Source organism: Macrobrachium nipponense, chromosome 8 (assembly GCF_015104395.2).
Source record: "Macrobrachium nipponense isolate FS-2020 chromosome 8, ASM1510439v2, whole genome shotgun sequence".
Lineage (NCBI taxonomy): Eukaryota > Metazoa > Arthropoda > Malacostraca > Decapoda > Palaemonidae > Macrobrachium > Macrobrachium nipponense.
In genome coordinates, this window is record NC_087203.1 from 111,631,501 (window position 1) to 111,649,000 (window position 17,500).

Here is a 17,500-nt window from a genome sequence, read left to right on the forward strand (position 1 = left end):
GCCATGATATTGTAAGCCCTTGAACTTCTCTTGAAACATAACTCTTCCATAATTAGCCCAGAAATCATGACATGAATAATATATCACTAACTATCGAGGACACGCCCACTTCCAGTCAACTCGTTCTTACGGCAGCAAAATCATCTGGTCTTGAATATCACGTGGCACATTGCCCGAACCTTTGTTTGTTTGTTTGTTTGTATGGTGTTTTTACGTTGCATGGAACCCCAGTGTTTATTCAGCAACGGGACCAACGGCTTTACGTGACTTTTCCGCCTTTTTTTTAACTTTGACTTTTTTTCCGAACCCACGTCGAGAGTGAACTTCTATCATCAGAAATACACATCTCCGATCCCTCAGTGGAATGGTCGAGAATCGAACTCGCGGCCACTGAAGTGGCAGACCAAGACCAAACCGATCGCGCCACTGGGCCGCCTGCCCGAACCTTTTGAATTCTATGGGTTTTATAAATAATCCTGCCGCTTAACTCTCACCCCCACGGCCATTTTTCTCCTCCCAGTATCAAATCATTCCTTTCCAAAATCGCAAACTTTATTAAGTGAATATAAGAGCAGGTTAAACATAGCATACCTAAGTTTCACCAGACCACTGAAACTGAACATTCAAACAAGCTCTCCCTCCTAGAAGCCTAGCCCCGAAGGATTAGGATATTTCCACGGGTTGGCTAAGGAACAATTGGTTGAGTTACCTAGCAACGGGGACCTTACTACTTACAGCTTACTGGTGAGACTTCGGAACCCACATTTTTATATTTCGAAAGAACAATTTTTAATTTTTTATAACGTAGAATTTAATTTCTATCCAACCAGAAACAAAATTCCTCTGGCTTGCCTTCCACGTTTAGGCACGCAGAGCGGGGGTATCCGAACTCGGGACTACTGAATCGGAAGGCGAGCATGTAACTCACTCGTCCAACGAGGAACTTATACAAGCAGGTGCAACCTGTCAAGTTACGTCTCTGGAATTCACTCATTTCCGTCTTTTAGGTATTTTTTTCAGTGTGTTTACAAAAATATATTTTAATAATTGTGATATTCTTAATATTACTCTTATTTTCATGTGGGTCTTTAAATATTACAATCTTTCGGTGGTCTCGTTATAATGATGGCCTGATTGTTAGCGTTGCCAGATGCAAGGTCATGGCTGAATTTAACCTTCTTAGGAATTTAGAATTAAAAGAATTAAACACTAATTGAGGCTAGAGGGCTGGCAATTGGAAACGTTTGATGGGTTGGGTTAAGGGTGGATGATCTCAAATGGCTAATTTGCAGCCCTCTAGCAATCGGTAGTTTTTAAGATCTGGGGCGGACAGGAAAGTGTGGACGGACAGACGAAGACATCTCAATAGTTTATTTTACAGAAAAAAAAGGAAGTCACAGTGTACGGTGAATTATTATGCATAGAAGTGCATGATGTAAATATGCCTACTCTCATTATTAATAATTATATTGATAACATTACCGAAGCTCTAAACTGTTCTAATGTACCCAAGACATTGTTCCCCTTACAAAAGATCGTACATTAGGAGAAGTAAGATTTTTCCCAAAAAAAATTAAAAAATTTAACAAAAGAGGAAAGAACAGAAAAGGGAAATAGTTCAGGGGATTTCTCTTTTCAGGCTCTTCTTCCCTTTAAAAGAAAGCGACGAGAAAAGGAAAAAACTTAAAAAGGGACAGGGCGATAAATTACGCCGCATTTAGCTAAGAAGAGAAGGAGCCTGGCGGGAGGGTGAAAGGGAAAGAAAGAGGAGTGGAGAAAGAACGAGGAGAAGGAGGGAGGAGGAGGAGGGAGGAGGAGGCGAGGGAGGACGAAAGTAAGGCAGGGACCAATTTACAATTTCCCCGAAAATCTAGAACCGAAAAGAGAAGACGATCAGGAAAAAAAAAAACGCGCGCGCGCGCACACACGGGGAAACTGCTTGAGAAATTAATATATTATATATATATATATATATCTATTATATATATTATACATAAATATGACTACGGTACGTTAAATTAGGGTAGATTAATGAAACGAGATCAGGGCAAAAAAGGGGAACCTTAAAGAAATAATGTATCGTATATTATAATATATATATATATATAACTATATATAAATATAATAAATATATTATCTATATCATATATAGATAATATATATAATCAGTTTAAAGAGAAGGTTGATTCTGGGCCAAAAAAAATAAATAGGAACCTCAAGAATTGGAAATTGAAAATTCATTATTGATATATATTTTTTTTCAAAAAAAAATATAATAATTTCTATATATATATAATACTAATATCATTATTACTACATATTATATTATATTTATTAAAATATATAGTATAGAGGGCACTGTTGCGTTAATCATTATACCAGCATAATTAGAGAAAGAGAGGGCAATCAGTAAAGGGGGGGTGGGGGGGGAGGGAAACCCCTTGAGGATGAAATTTATTTACCTATACGTATCAAAATAGGGACAACGTTTATGTGAATTGGAATTAATTTGTGTCAGTATTTACGGTTTCACGAAGGCGAGAAAGAAGCCCAGTCTGTAAATAATAAGATATTAAAAAAACAAAAACAGAAAACATTCTTTATGGATAATCAATTTTTAGATATATCAAAAAAAGACAGCGTTATGTAAACTGACTAATTGGTGAATAGACAATTTAATTAACAAAATATTGGGGAGAAAAGCCAGTAATAAATTAATGTATATAAAAAAGGGAACAAAATTAGAGCACATTCAGTTTGGTTAATCAGTTTGAATCAATTTTTGGATAGATCAATAAATCAGTTTTTAGATATATCAACGAAGGACAAGTTATGTTAATTTAATAATGCTTGAATACACAACATTATTAATATAAGACGAGGGAGAGAAGAAGACAGCATATGAAAGTAATATATAAAAGAACAAAATCAGAAAACAAACAGTAACGGTGTGATTTGAATGCGTGACGCAAGCAAAAATGACACTGATCGATCAACAATGCATTCGCTGACGTAAACATTAACGTCAAATGTGACCTACTGACACAAAGATGGATCTTCAAACTGCAAAGACCCGAATTCATGTGTTACCAGAAGCAAACAGTCACGGAACGCAACTTACTTCTGTTATGAGCAAATATAAAATTACGCTGGACACCGAGCGTTAGAAAATATCGATAGATTACTGAAAAAATATAGATTAAAAATCTGGTTTCCTTTATCACATAAGACGGAAAGTTATGAAGATTTCATGCTTATAAGAAAATATTGGTAAGTTAAAAAGTGACAGAAGAATCAGTGTGCTTTGGAGAAATCATATTGGTATCATGGCATACTTAAACTGAGTGAAGTGATATTGCCCAGCAATTAGCTTATCAACTATGGATAATGAATATTCTAATAATCAAATGTATTGGTGTCATAAAACAATGATTAAATGTGACTTAAATCTTGAATAAACTAAAAATCAAATCGAAATAATAAAGCGGAGCATCTAGCAAAGAGAAACGCAAAAGGTGAATAAAAAATGTTAAGCTAACAGAGAATAATAAAATGGTAACTGGCGAATATGCATATGGTGTGCAGGAGACACATTCAGAAAAGAAATGCGAAAAGATGATCAGAAAGAAACGAGAGGACGACGAAGGCACCAAATGGCGACACAAAAAAGAGTCAGAAGGTAACGATATACACCTTAGTATTTGATTCGCCAACAAACAATTCGACGAATTAATCTGATACAAAATGATCAGTTATGATCATCTCTTTCCTTCTCTCTTCCTTCTTTCAAATTTCCAGCTGAAAACCGATACAGTAACAAAAACCAACAGACCACAAAAACCCAAGAGGCCTATAAAGGGAAGTCAGCCTGGAGAGAGAGAGAGAGAGAGAGAGAGAGAGAGATACAAGGAGTTACAAGGATGTCTCAAAGGCTTGTTAGTCCATCCGAGGAGACATCGTGTGCTCACTTATCTGTAGGAGCAGGTTTTACTGTGCATTCACAGTGTCCTAATGATTTTGTCTAGCTTTCTTTTAAACTCTTCTACGAGAGAGAGAGAGAGAGAGAGAGAGAAGAGAGAGAGAGAGAGAGATATAAATAAATAAATATGAGTGAACAGAAAACCAAACCGATTCACTTGAATTCAGGAGACATCAGCAGAGAGTAGGAATGCATTTCTTCCTCGCTTTTACTGTACCTCCGTTCATATTCTCTTTCGTCCCCCTTGCTATCCACTGCGAGGTTTTCCTCCAGGTACACCGTCGAACACCTTCGACTCTCAATTTACCATTTCAGCGCTGAATGACTCCATGGGTCCCAGTGCTTGGCCTTTGGCCCAAATTTGATGTTACATATATTACATTATTTAAGTAATATATGAAGGTCAGAAGAATGTACAACTGCTCTATGGCCAAAATGAAACTCTTATCAAACATGAAACTAGAGAAAAAAGGAGGAACATATTAAAAATAATAATAACGTATTTGCAAACAACAAATCAAAACAACAGATGATTATAAAAGCAAAGGGACATATACAAAATATCGGTGATGACGTATAATGACGTACTGATAGATTCAGCTTAAATTACTGATAATTCAAAAGGCCACAACAATGAACATATTCACTGTAACTTCAAAAACTCATTTTTATCACATTGCAAAAAAAACGGAGGAATGTTATCACATTACGTATCGAACAAATACAATGACAATACCTGCTATGCACTTGGAGTTCCCTAGAGAAAATGGAAGCAAAATTAATGCATTATTTACTAATTAACAAGAATAGCCAACGCCCATCGTGTCAATAAACTAAATGAAAGCTATGACCACGTACAGTCCTAACAGGTCTGAGGCATCTTACTTGACAAACAGGTTTCGTTAAAACATTTTTTTTTTACTTTAAATATTATGCTTATGAAATAGTTCCCCAATATATAATTAATTGTCTTTATGCAGAGTATTGGCATTGCTGATATAAGCTCACGCATTCTCAAAGACAAATGGTAGAATATAATTACATATCTTGAATAAGGAGCAAAATAGACATTATTAGTACAACGTACTTAGCACAGTACATTACCTTCATATGTAACAATTAACTTCGGCGCAATGGAGTTTTTTGTACATCGTATAATCAAGGACCGAAAATACATAAATCTTTCAATGGTCTCTGGCTATCACACTTTAACCACGGTCCTGTGGTGGCCTGTCCTAAACCGTTGCCAGACGCATAATTATGGCTAACTTAAACCTTGAATAGAATAAAATCTACTGAGGCTAGAGGGCTGCAATTTGGTGTGTTTGATGATTGGAGGGTGGATGATCAACGTACCAATTTGCAGCCCTCTAACCTCAGTAGTTTTTAAGGTCTGAGGGCAGACAGAAAAAGTACGGACAGAAAAAATTGCGGACGGATAGACAACAGTTTTCAGAAAATTAAGAACAATAAAGAATTGATTGAGTCAGAAGTAAATTTGGCAATGGAAGATCATGGCACATATAATAAAGGAAACTTACACTGGTAAAAGCAATAGGATTATAATACTGAATGACTCTTGCAACAAACTATAGTATATGCTACGTCAATGGAAAATAATAACATCATATCACTGAACTGCAAATAATGAATAACAAAGACTTTAGTTCAAAGTAATAACAACCTGCAATAAATATGCAAAAATAACTCTTTATGAAAACTGATTAATGAAACTTCCGATAATATTGAATAAATAAAGAATAAAGACTGGTGTATAAAAAAGAAACAGTACAGAGATAATTAAAATGTAAAACGCGGAGAGAGAGAGAGAGAGAGAGAGAGAGAGAGAGAGAGAGAGAGAGAGAGAGAGAGAGAGAGAGGCAAAATAAAAGCATCGACCAATTCGTCCCATTTAAAAGCCAAGTATAAATATCCAATTTCTGTTAAAACAGAAATAGTCGAAGTTGAAAAAAAAAACAACAAACTCGAAGGAAAAAAACACGAAGCGAAGTGTGGTATCAGTTATTTAAGCTGACATTTGCACTGGGGGGGTTGTGCACACAAATTTTAATAGCCTCGTAATGCTTGAAAAGTTAGTACCTCTTTATTGTTCTCGGCCGGGTCTTTAGCGGAGCGAAAAGGACCCCCCCCAAAAAAAAAAATCTCGAAAGACTTTTCTAACTTATAGACCTGCATTCACTTTCCGCCATTGTTTAGCGAAAACAGAAAAGTAAAAAAAAAAAAAAAAAAAAAAAAAAAAAAAAAAAAAAAAAAAAAAAAAAAAAAAAAAAAATCCCACTTCCGGCATTCCGTTATTTTACGATGATGGGCTTTCGTGTAAGAGCAATAATGAAGAATAACACTTGACACTGGTCTACATTAGAAGTCGAGAAGTTGATCTCTTAACACCCCGTACGCTTAAATGCATAAATATATAAGATAGAGAGGTAAAGAGGCATTATACAGGTTAAACTGACGTAGAGCATAAGAATCAAAGTAAAAAAAAAAAAACACACAAACACACACAATTGTAAAAATGACTACTCCAGAAATAAAATTTTCCCGTTTTTTTATTTGTACAAAGCACAAAAATCTTATGTAAATTCAACGACCATAGCTAAACGATTCTTATGCTACGAAAGCCTCACTGTATCGCGCCTTCATTAATATATATATATATATATATATATATATATATATATATATATATATATATATATATATATATATATAAAATAGACGCATATGCTCTTCCTTTCCTTGGGATCTGAACAGGAGTCTAATAAAAAAAAAACGAAATAAAACAATAAATAAAAAGTGAAGAGACATTCAGCCAAAGTAAACGAGAAGAAACGAATGAAAGAAACGATTGAGACTGACTCCAAGACAACTTAAAAAGTAGCTAGAGGAATAATGGAGAATTCGCAAGAGAAGAGAGATGCATAGTACTTCCAAAGCTACAACGTAAATGCAATAAATCAGAGATATACTACTTCACGTTTTACAATTGCTTTCGTGAATGAAGTTGAAGATCGATGGTTTATTTATTTTTTGATTTGTTGTATTTGTTACTGACATGTTTTACAACTGCTTGTGTGAATGAAGTTGAAGTTCGATGGTTCATTTATTCATTTTTTATTTGCTGTATTTGTTATTGTAAGTTTGTGATGAAATGTGCCTCCGCTGGCGAATAAAATATGTAAATACGATAAATCATATTAAAATGACCTTAGTTTTCACAGCCTAAACCTCCGAATAATATATGTCTGAGTGAACGAGTTTGCAGTTGAAAAGAGCTGGATGCTTTGCTGAATAAGAAGTGGTTTAACAGTTTCTGGTAGTTTTTAAGTAAAGTGAGAAAATAAAGTAGATATCCGGTCTGTTATTCCAGAGTTTTCAAAACACGAACATCTGAAACGCTCTGGGCTTTCGATACTGACAAAAATTCCTACCTGCTGGTCACGTGTATCCCATTTCACTATGAAGTTTCATTCTCTGACGATTTAAAGTGAGTAACTTTGAGAAACATTACTTTGTTACTGCTCTGCATTACTCACCAGAATTAATTAGCTACCTAAAGCATAAGCTTCAGTGGGTGAACAACATCATCCCTATAAATATTGTTGCTACGTTTGAACTTAGCATTAAAATACTAACACTATGTGTTGTTCAGAGCCAGCATTACCAAAGAACTGGTTGCGCTTGCGCGCACAAGGGCGTATCTTCGTTACTATTTACATTAATCTAAAGAGAGAAAAACACAGCAATCGTGCACAGGCACCACGCTGGCTCAGGCTCTGTAAACAATTTTCTGTGCTAAGAAAATAAAAACAAATAAATATCTATTTTTTTTGCTCGTATGTAATACGCCAAATGCAACGATCGTAACATCTGGGTGTCTTCATACTGCTTATGTTTATTCTTTAAATGCGTCAACGCATTAGTTATATATATAAAAAAAAACCCTTAGCAATGTTGAGTTAAACGAGTTACCAAATGAATCCCAGGTCTCGTAAATGTCACAGGTTATCCGAACACTATGACCAGGTCGTTAGATCTCTCATCCTGATATCGTGTAGTTTTGTTGCAAGAAGACTTACAGGTCTTAATTGATGGTTGTGTTAAATTTAATGATAAATATATTGAAAACCGATCTTGAGTAATTTGTGTTTTAAACACACTCCACTCACAGGCAAAAAATAAATAAATAAAAAAGTAGGTAGGTTACACAGTTATGTTCCTTGAAGCAAACCGTAATCATTTTCTTTTCCTATCCGCACGTACACTGACAAATACGTTTTGTATTCTGGTGTAGACATCACCATGCTATATCGTGACAACTTTACAATCGCTGGTAACCAATAAAAAAAAATAAAGTATTCTTCATTGCTTAACAAAGCTTCTTTAGCCTCGTTGTTTTTTCTACATTATTTAGTAGAGTATAAAATTGACTGTAAATATGTTTCATGTTGTAGCATCGGCCATGAGAAGTGTGCCAAGCGTAAAAAAATGAAAGGGGTTGCAGCTAGTAGTGCCTATAAGTGTACCCCGTGAGGTGCACCGATTCTGTAAGGGTACTAACAATTCTAAAATACCATTATTCACCGACAAGTTACCCATAAATGTTGTACAGGAATAGAGACAGAATTAAGGCAGTTGTAACTGAATTTAGGAAGTCTGAGAGACATACAGTTTGCATTCTTGAATGGGAGACTGACAGCACTTGAGAAAATCGAGACTGACAACAGAGGAAAAAAGGGAGAAGTACCAACAAAAATTCCCACATTCTGAAATGGCGTTTAACCACAACCTCCATTGTCCATTGACTCCCACACGAATCCATGAATCCTATTTTCCTAGCAAGCCATCGTATCGACTCGGGCGACGAATATCATTCGTGCGTGAACCGGTCGCAAAGCATTTCACTGGAAAGCCATGGCACTATTGATTTCATATAACACGTTCTGCTAAGATTTATGACTCTGGCACTGCCTTGGAGACATTACGTGAGAGAGATATATACTACAAGTCTGTCAATTCTTGAAGCCTTCATGGAGAGGTAACTTTCTATAGATAGTTTCATGCTTGGCTCTTTTAAGCCTTCATAGTACTATACCTGATCCACCTTTCCAAGAACAGCCATACCTTCTATATATATATATTATATATATATATATAATATATATGATATAATATATATATAATATAAAAAAAATGATATGTGATACATATGTATATATATACATACATGTATATATATATATATAATATATGTATATATATATATATATATAATATATATATATATATATATGTATATATATATATATATATTATATATATATATATATATATATATATATATATATATATATATATATATATACTATACGTATATATATTATCAACTCAACGTATATCTCCATTCACCTCAAGTACCAAATGTATGATTATAATTATCTTAGCTTAAGCTAATTACACAATGCTTTATTTTTTACATTCTATAATTATTTAAGCTTTAGCTTATTATACATTATTTTCTACATTTTCATTTTGTCAACAAACCTACGCACATAAACTATGCAAATGGAGTTAAGTTCTCAGTATTTCTTATAAGCAATACTATTTTTATTACTACTTAAGACATTTACTCAACTGAGTTCATCTACAGTGACTGACTTCAAATGTAGCAAACATGGTTTTCCGAGAATATATTCACTAGGAGCTATCATGGTATAGGTAAACCCTCACGTTGAAAGGCAAACACCATTCTTTGATGAAAAAAAAAAAAAAAAACAAAAAAGTTTTAATGAAACGACAATCAATTACATATGCAAAGAATTACATAGCAAGAACTGCGATAAACAGTGAATATTTACTGGAGCTTCTGCAATTGATATGCAATTATGCATCAATATACAGTAACGAGACTCAGCATCTGGCTTTTCATTCGTGTCCGAATTACAAAACGCGGAAGAGTTACGAACATTTTGTAAGTTAACAGGGTCTCCAATAACTGTCAAAGAACCCCCCCCCCCCCCCCACCCCACCCAACCCACCCCTCCCCCAGCAAACTATGGTTTGATATGAGGGTGGCCCAAGAACCATGGCTGAAAAGTCATTATCAAGGGCAGGCAACAAGTGTTTCTTGTGTTAATACACTTTATCTTCACAGTAGTGTAAATACATTACCATGCACACACACACACACAGACACACACAGAGATAGAGAGAGAGAGAGAGAGAGAGAGAGAGAGAGAGAGAGAGAGAGGACTAATACCCAGGATTTCAAATTGGTGCAATATGCCTTGAATCTATCGACACCTGATACAATAACAGCTACCTCCAACAATAGTCGAACAAATTGCAATTAATTGTTTGTTCACTTACAACGCAATATTAAGAGAAATATGCCTGACAACTCAGTTCCTGATGAGTATGTGTCTATGTATGTGTGCGAATTTAATTACGTTACGAAATACAAGGGTGATGACCTAATTCGTAAACATTGCTCAATATCATATTGACAAACACTTATGACGAGCGAACATTGGCCACTATGTATAGATTGTATTTTCACTTTTAAACCTTACAATCAAACGTACTTTCAAATAAGGACATAGCCATATACGATAAAAACATGTACTATAAATTTTTTATGTACATGAATATAAAAGCAAAGGCTCTATATAGCCCTGAAAATAGCAGGTGGGTCTGTTTAACTTTTTTGTCTCAAACTTACTTAACTTTCCTTCCCGCCACCCCTCATAATATATAATATATATATATATATATATATATATATATATATTATTATATATGTCTATAATTATATATATATAGATATATATAGATTATATATATATATATATATATATATGATTATATATATATATTCTATATATCTATATATCTATATATCTATATATATATATCTATATATATATATATATATAATATATATATATATATATACATACATCGATATATATATATATATATATATAATATATATATATATATATAATAACTATATACATATCTATATATATAATGTAATATATATATATATATATATATATATATATATATATATATATATATTATATTACTATATATATATATATATATATATAATATATATATATATAATGTAATATATATATATATATTATCATATAATATATATATATATCTATATATATATATATCATATATAATATATATAAATATATATATATAGTATATATATATATATATATATATATATATATATATATATTCTACAGGGCACCTGTGTTCTCTACTTCAGAAACATTAAATTAAAGCCTTTGGTAAAATACTGGAGACTAGTGTCCAGCTGCACTCTTAAAATATCTAAACTTTCCTTGTTATGAATTACTTACGAGATGAATATATAGAAATGTTCCATGTCTCGTCAAACTTCAGTTATTATATTATACCAGAGTGTACAATTCTCTTCCCCAATTTTCACATTTCAGTTATCACGAATCTGCATTTGTGGTAAATTTTCGAGCTTATTACCTGAAGTTGCAGGTTTATCTTTCGAATTTATGATCTTCATTCTTAAACAACAAGGACTGATATATTTATGTTCTACGTTTATAGGACAGCTGTAGTATCTTTTGAAATTACGATATGAATTCTTAAACAAAAAGGTCTGATACATTCATAGCCCACGTTGATACAACAGCCTTAGTTTTCGAATGCAGTAACCATTTGGATTGTCATATTTTTATTTAGTTTAGCTCGGACTGAATTTTATGGTAGTTTTCATAGATATGCCTAAATTCATTTTATTATAATAACAACTTCAGAAATATTTAAGCAAGAAACTAAATTAGGTGAGAGATTGATTTGTAGAACCAGAAGGCTCAGTTTTCCGTGTCCCACCAGTGTTAGCAAACCAAGCAAAGATGTTCGTATTTAAGTATGTTCAATTAAAAAAAAAAATAATAAGAATTCTCATTTATTTCTCTTCGCAAAAGTTACTGATTTTCGACGTTATCCCATAAGTCTGGTGTCCTTGTTATCTCTAGTTTGACATCTTAGAAAAACATTTAAAACAATTTTTTTTAAAGAAGACGTTACCAATTTGTAATGTGAAAAAAAAAACGACACCAATTCGTAATGTAAAAATGACTCGAATAATATAAATTGCACGTCAATACAATTGCATATACTATTCTTCACCTAAAAAAACTCGAATACTATAAATGACATGAATGGTTGGCATCATAACCGACTGACAATCAGTGTGGCATTTTCCGATAAATTAAAACTATCAAAGTGGCAGAGGGATTTGAAATTTTGTCTAGAAGTAAATCACCCCAACAGAATTCTTGTCTTCTTACATATTCCAGTTTACGCAGCACTAAAACTAAAATCTATATCTTGCCATTTCAAAAAGATGACGACCAACATATCGAGGAATTTAAACTTTTGTGTGATGATGACACCCACGACAATAGTCCACGGAATATTGATTTTGGCCTGAGACCGACAACACTACGTCAGTAAATCATTATCTGCATGTTGTCTCAGTGCCATAACTTTGAAATTTATGTGCGATAGATCATAAAACTTTATGAGGGGTCCTTACAAACTATGATATTAAATACTCATGATTTTCGCAATAGAACAAATCCAATTCGTATTGGGTTAGTGACCTAAAAGGTGCCAAACGTATTAATTTTGTTTGAACACTTACCGACCACAGGGCGAATGAAAGCTCCGGGGACATCAGGTCTCTGCGGGTAAGAGAATGTGAATCTGTCATGAAAAATTTAAATAAATTTATAATGTATCTACATAAATTTACGTTTCTAGCTCTTCTGAAATGTAATCAGATGCTACCACTCCCAGGAACTATCTTTAGTAACATTTTGACTAAAATCAACACTTGAATTTTTTTTTCGTAATAATGTTTAACAATTGAACGGGGCCGAGGCATAAAAACTCAATAAAAACACAATGACTGTCTTACCAGACCTTTCAGATAGTTAGAACAAACATCAATAATTTAGAAATAATTGGAAGGTCTCTTTCAAATGGTGTAATTTACATTACACGAATGAGGTTGAGGAATGTACTATTGAAGGCATATTCACTTTTTAGCACAAAATGTCCTTCTCAGTTCTGATCACTTACTCAAGAGTCAGGGCATCTAAGTTTAGTGCCAGAGGAATTACACTTCCTTTGGTATCTTTTGCTGTTACTCTAATGCTGTAATATGTATCTATATTTTCTTTCTGTGCTTCTGTGTATTTCTGACAAATATCAGTAGTAAGTATTTACTCATTAAAATATCAAATTTTCATTGTAGTGAAGTTGCAATCCACTCAACAACGATCAAGAGTTCTATAGTGAAGTTGCAATCCATTCAACAACGATCAAGAGTTACTATAGTGAAGTTGCAATCCATTCAACACCGATCAAGAGTTCTATAGTGAAGTTGCAATCCATTCAACAACGATCAAGAGTACTATAGTGAAGTTGCAATCCATTCAACAACGATCAAGAATGCTATAGTGAAGTTGCAATCCCTTCAACACCGATCAAGAGTTCTATAGTGAAGTTGCAATCCATTCAACAACGATCAAGAGTACTATAGTGAAGTTGCAATCCATTCAACAACGATCAAGAGTACAATGATTTCAACAATTCTCACGACACTTCAGTAGCACATATGTATGTGTGTACTAATGTGCGACACTCAGTAAATATGTAACGCCCTCTTCAAATGACTGCTGATCCCAGCTGCATGCTAAATTACTGCACATCTGCTGGTGGTTTACAGATGAGGTTCATGGAAGCAAGGAGTCAATCAATACTCAATCTTGAACGATCAAATATCTCAGCAACGCAGTGTAGGACACTATACACATTATAAACATTTTGAAATTTAATTCCAGTGTGCACTTATTATATGAACCTTTTTGAAATTTAATTCAAGTGTGCACTTATTATATGAACCTTTTGAAATGCAATTCGAGTGTGCATCTATGATATAAACCTTTTGAAATGTAATTCCAGTGTGTATCTATAATTCCAGTATGTATCTATAATATATGTAATTCCAGTGTGTACCTATGATATAAACCTTTAGAAATATAATGCCAATGTGTAGTGTGTACTATGAATTAATTTTCATACTTTTACCTGAAACAGACACAAAGTCCAGGCCATTCTTGAATAATATATATTTCAAAAGAACTCTTTTACTTAAGAGGCCTCTATGCAAGTTTGACACCTGCCCGTGCAACGCAGTCAAGATTGATTTATTGATCGATTGATTTCATATTATCCGGTGTCACGTGACAGAAGAAATATTGGTCAATTATAGAGCAATTCATAAGTAATATGGAGTGAATTAGCAGCGGTCAAAGACCTTACGAATAATGGAGTTGAATTGAATTATAGCTGAATGAAATATTGACAATCATATACTGGAAAATAATACATTAACCTAAAACTAGAATCATTTATCTTTACTTACGGAGACAGAGAAAACGTACCGTATAATACATTGAGATAATTTGAAACGTTCTCTTTTAGTTATGTATTTATACGTTAATTCATCATTTAGATCCGAGTTTGAAAAACACGCCGATTCTTCGAATAATAATAAAAAAAAGGCCTCAGTTTTCAATATATAGTATATATATTTTTTTTACGAAATTTACATATGAAAATTTATTTATTGACGAAGCAGTGCACCTCTCTCTATTCATTTATTGCAAAAGGGCTTTCAAGGCTTGAATATTATAATCTTATTGAATATCAAAATGAAAATGAAAAATATTAAAAAATGTAAAGGGTATCACGAGGCCCTTTACAGATTTCACCAACCACCAAGTCCTAACCCCTACCAACGCTTAGCCCCTTCCCCAAATAGCCAACCATCCCCCAGCTTCCAACAACACCTTCCCCAACCCACTCCCCCTTTTTTTTCCAGATTTCTCATTCCAACAATTGCAATCTCGACGATCGAGTAATGCTCTCGATCGCATCTTCTTGCCCCACCACCTCAACCCATCCCATCCCCTCCCCCCCCGCCTCCCCCCCCCTTCCCTTCCCCAGCCCGAAAACGACTCGATATTGAATCCGTTATATATCGTAATCGCCGTTAAACAAACTACATGATTCTACGGCCTCGGGATGATCATAATGACGGCCGCAGTTGGTGTTAATTCCCGCTCCGAGGCACCTCCGGATTACCGATACTCGGGAGCCAAAGCTTTGCCTTCAGCATCCGGACACACACACACAATTCCAGCAACACCCCCCCTTCCCCCACCCCCCCAAAAAAAAACCCCCCCCCTTCACATCCCCTTCCATTCCCCCTTCCCCCCCCCCCCCCCCTCCCCTCCCACCTCCCCCTTCCTCCACCCTTAACCCCAGTACCCTCATCCTTCGCCCCCTTCCCTTCGCTTCAAGGTCCTCTCCTCTCTGTCTCCCCTCACCGTCCTCCCTTCCCCCTCCTCTCCAATTCCCCTCCCCCTACCCTCATCCTCCGCCCCCTTCCCTTCTCTTCAAGATCCTCTCCTCTCTCCCTCTCTACGTCCCTCCTCACCCCTTCCCCTTCTCCTACCCCTACCCCTGCATCCCCTTCCCTCACCCCGCGCCCCTTCCCCCTCCCCATCCCCATCTCTCACCTGCACCACGTCCCTCTCCCTTTCCTCACCGTCCCTACTCACCCCTTCCCCTTCCCCTTCCCCACCTGCATCCCTTTCCCTCACGCTGCATCCCTCCCCTTCCCTCACCCTGCACCCCTTCCCCCCCCCAACATTTCACCCTGCACCACCTTCCCTCCCCCTTCCTCTCACCCTGCGTCCCCCTATCCCTCCCCTTCCCTCCCCTTCCCTCCAAGGTTCTCGTTCCCTTCCCTCCGAAACCCTCCCTCCGTTGCAGGAGCTTGCAGTCTCGATTAACCGAATTCCCTTTGTTGAGGGTAACGCTATTATCCGGATTCCCTTAAACGGCCTCAGGTTCGCATATTGTAGTCGGAGCCTAATGGTCCATTAAGGCCCCGTATACTCTACGAAGGACTTATACCAAAGCTGCATTAACTAATTAACTGAATCAAGAAAAATAACGGAGGTAAGAATAGGACAGAGAGAGAGAGAGAGAGAGAGAGAGAGAGAGAGAGAGAGAGAGAGAGAGAGAGAGCAGAGTTAAATCGCTTTCATTACCGGCTCCGCCTGCCTCCATATCGGAGCATCCGAGCATAAAATATCGATATATTTCCAAGACCGCCAAATATCTCGGGAATTCATTCACCTAATAAATCTTAGCAGGAAGAAAGCAAACAGAGAAAGTTTGGCAAGTAAAGGCATAAAGTTTAGTTAGATATGTGTATTCCGCTGCCTCTGCCTCTCTCTCTGACTTCCCCCTCTCTCTCCCTCTCTCTTTTTTCTTTGTTATTTCTTTTTTTCTCTTTTTCCTATTCCTTTATTCGAATTAAAGTTTTTTTAACCCTCTCCTATACATCCTCTGTGGTACACCGGAATCTCGTTCCCAGGAATATCCTTCGTGACTGTTAATTTTGGAGTTAGTGTCCTGCCCTCATCCTTTAGCTTTTTTATTTTTTAGAGAGAGAGAGAGAGAGAGAGAGAGAGAGAGAGAGAGAGAGAGAGAGAGAGAGAATATGCAATCAATAGTGAGTTTTCACAATTTTTGCAAGAATTCTACAAATAAAAATTAGAAGAGAATGGTATTGCGTATCATTACCCTCTCTCTCTCTCTCTCTCTCTCTCTCTCTCTCTCTCTCTCTCTCTCTCCTTTTATAGATCTTTTCGCGTGGTCTCTCTCTCTTTCTCTCTCCCCCTCGAGAAAATATGTGATGGTTATATCCACATATCTGAGGGCAAGCAAAGGGAAGGCAAAGAGGAGGGAATAGGGAAAAAGAAGAGAGAGAGAGAGAGAGAGAGAGAGAGAGAGAGAGAGAGAGATAAAAAATAAAATACGAACGGGAAAACATAGTATATAGCCCTATTCATGGGAAGTCCCGGAATTCACGACCATTAGTAATAAAAAAAAAAAACTCAAAACAAAACTAAATTACAAAATGGTATTTTGAGTTGCGCAATGATCAATTATTGAAAAAAAAATATATAAAGAGTTTTAAATTGTCACGTCACCATGACCCCTTCAAAATATCCTATTCCACTGCCATCATCATCAAGATAGAGAGAGAGAGAGAGAGAGAGAGAGGTCAGAATGAGCCTTGTAAGTATATGCTATTCCAGTGCCATCATTATCAAAAGAGAGAGAGAGAGAGAGCGAGAGAGTATCATCATCTCCACCCTCCTCGAGAGAGAGAGAGAGAGAGAGAGAGAGACGAGAGGGGAGAGAGAGAGAGAAACGTCAGCATGACCACTGACAGTATGCTATTCTAGTGCCATCATCATCACCATCACCGAGAGAGAGAGAGAGAGAGAGAGAAGAGAGAAAGCAGAGAGAGAATTGCATATATATGGCGCGTTGGTCTCTCTCTCT

At 35.7% G+C, this 17,500-nt stretch overlaps 1 protein-coding gene across 1 annotated transcript in view; it reads left to right on the plus strand.

Moving 5' to 3' along the window:
- Positions 1-3,552: 3,552 nt before the first annotated feature.
- The window catches only part of LOC135223184 (coiled-coil domain-containing protein 86-like), a 35,855-nt gene continuing 21,907 nt past the window's right edge, over positions 3,553-17,500 (plus strand). The window contains exons 1-4 of the mRNA XM_064261688.1: positions 3,553-3,679; positions 12,411-12,516; positions 12,720-12,756; positions 15,440-15,953. Of these exons, the coding sequence (XP_064117758.1) occupies positions 3,553-3,679; positions 12,411-12,516; positions 12,720-12,756; positions 15,440-15,953 (784 nt within the window). The remainder of the gene's footprint in view (positions 3,680-12,410; positions 12,517-12,719; positions 12,757-15,439; positions 15,954-17,500) is intronic.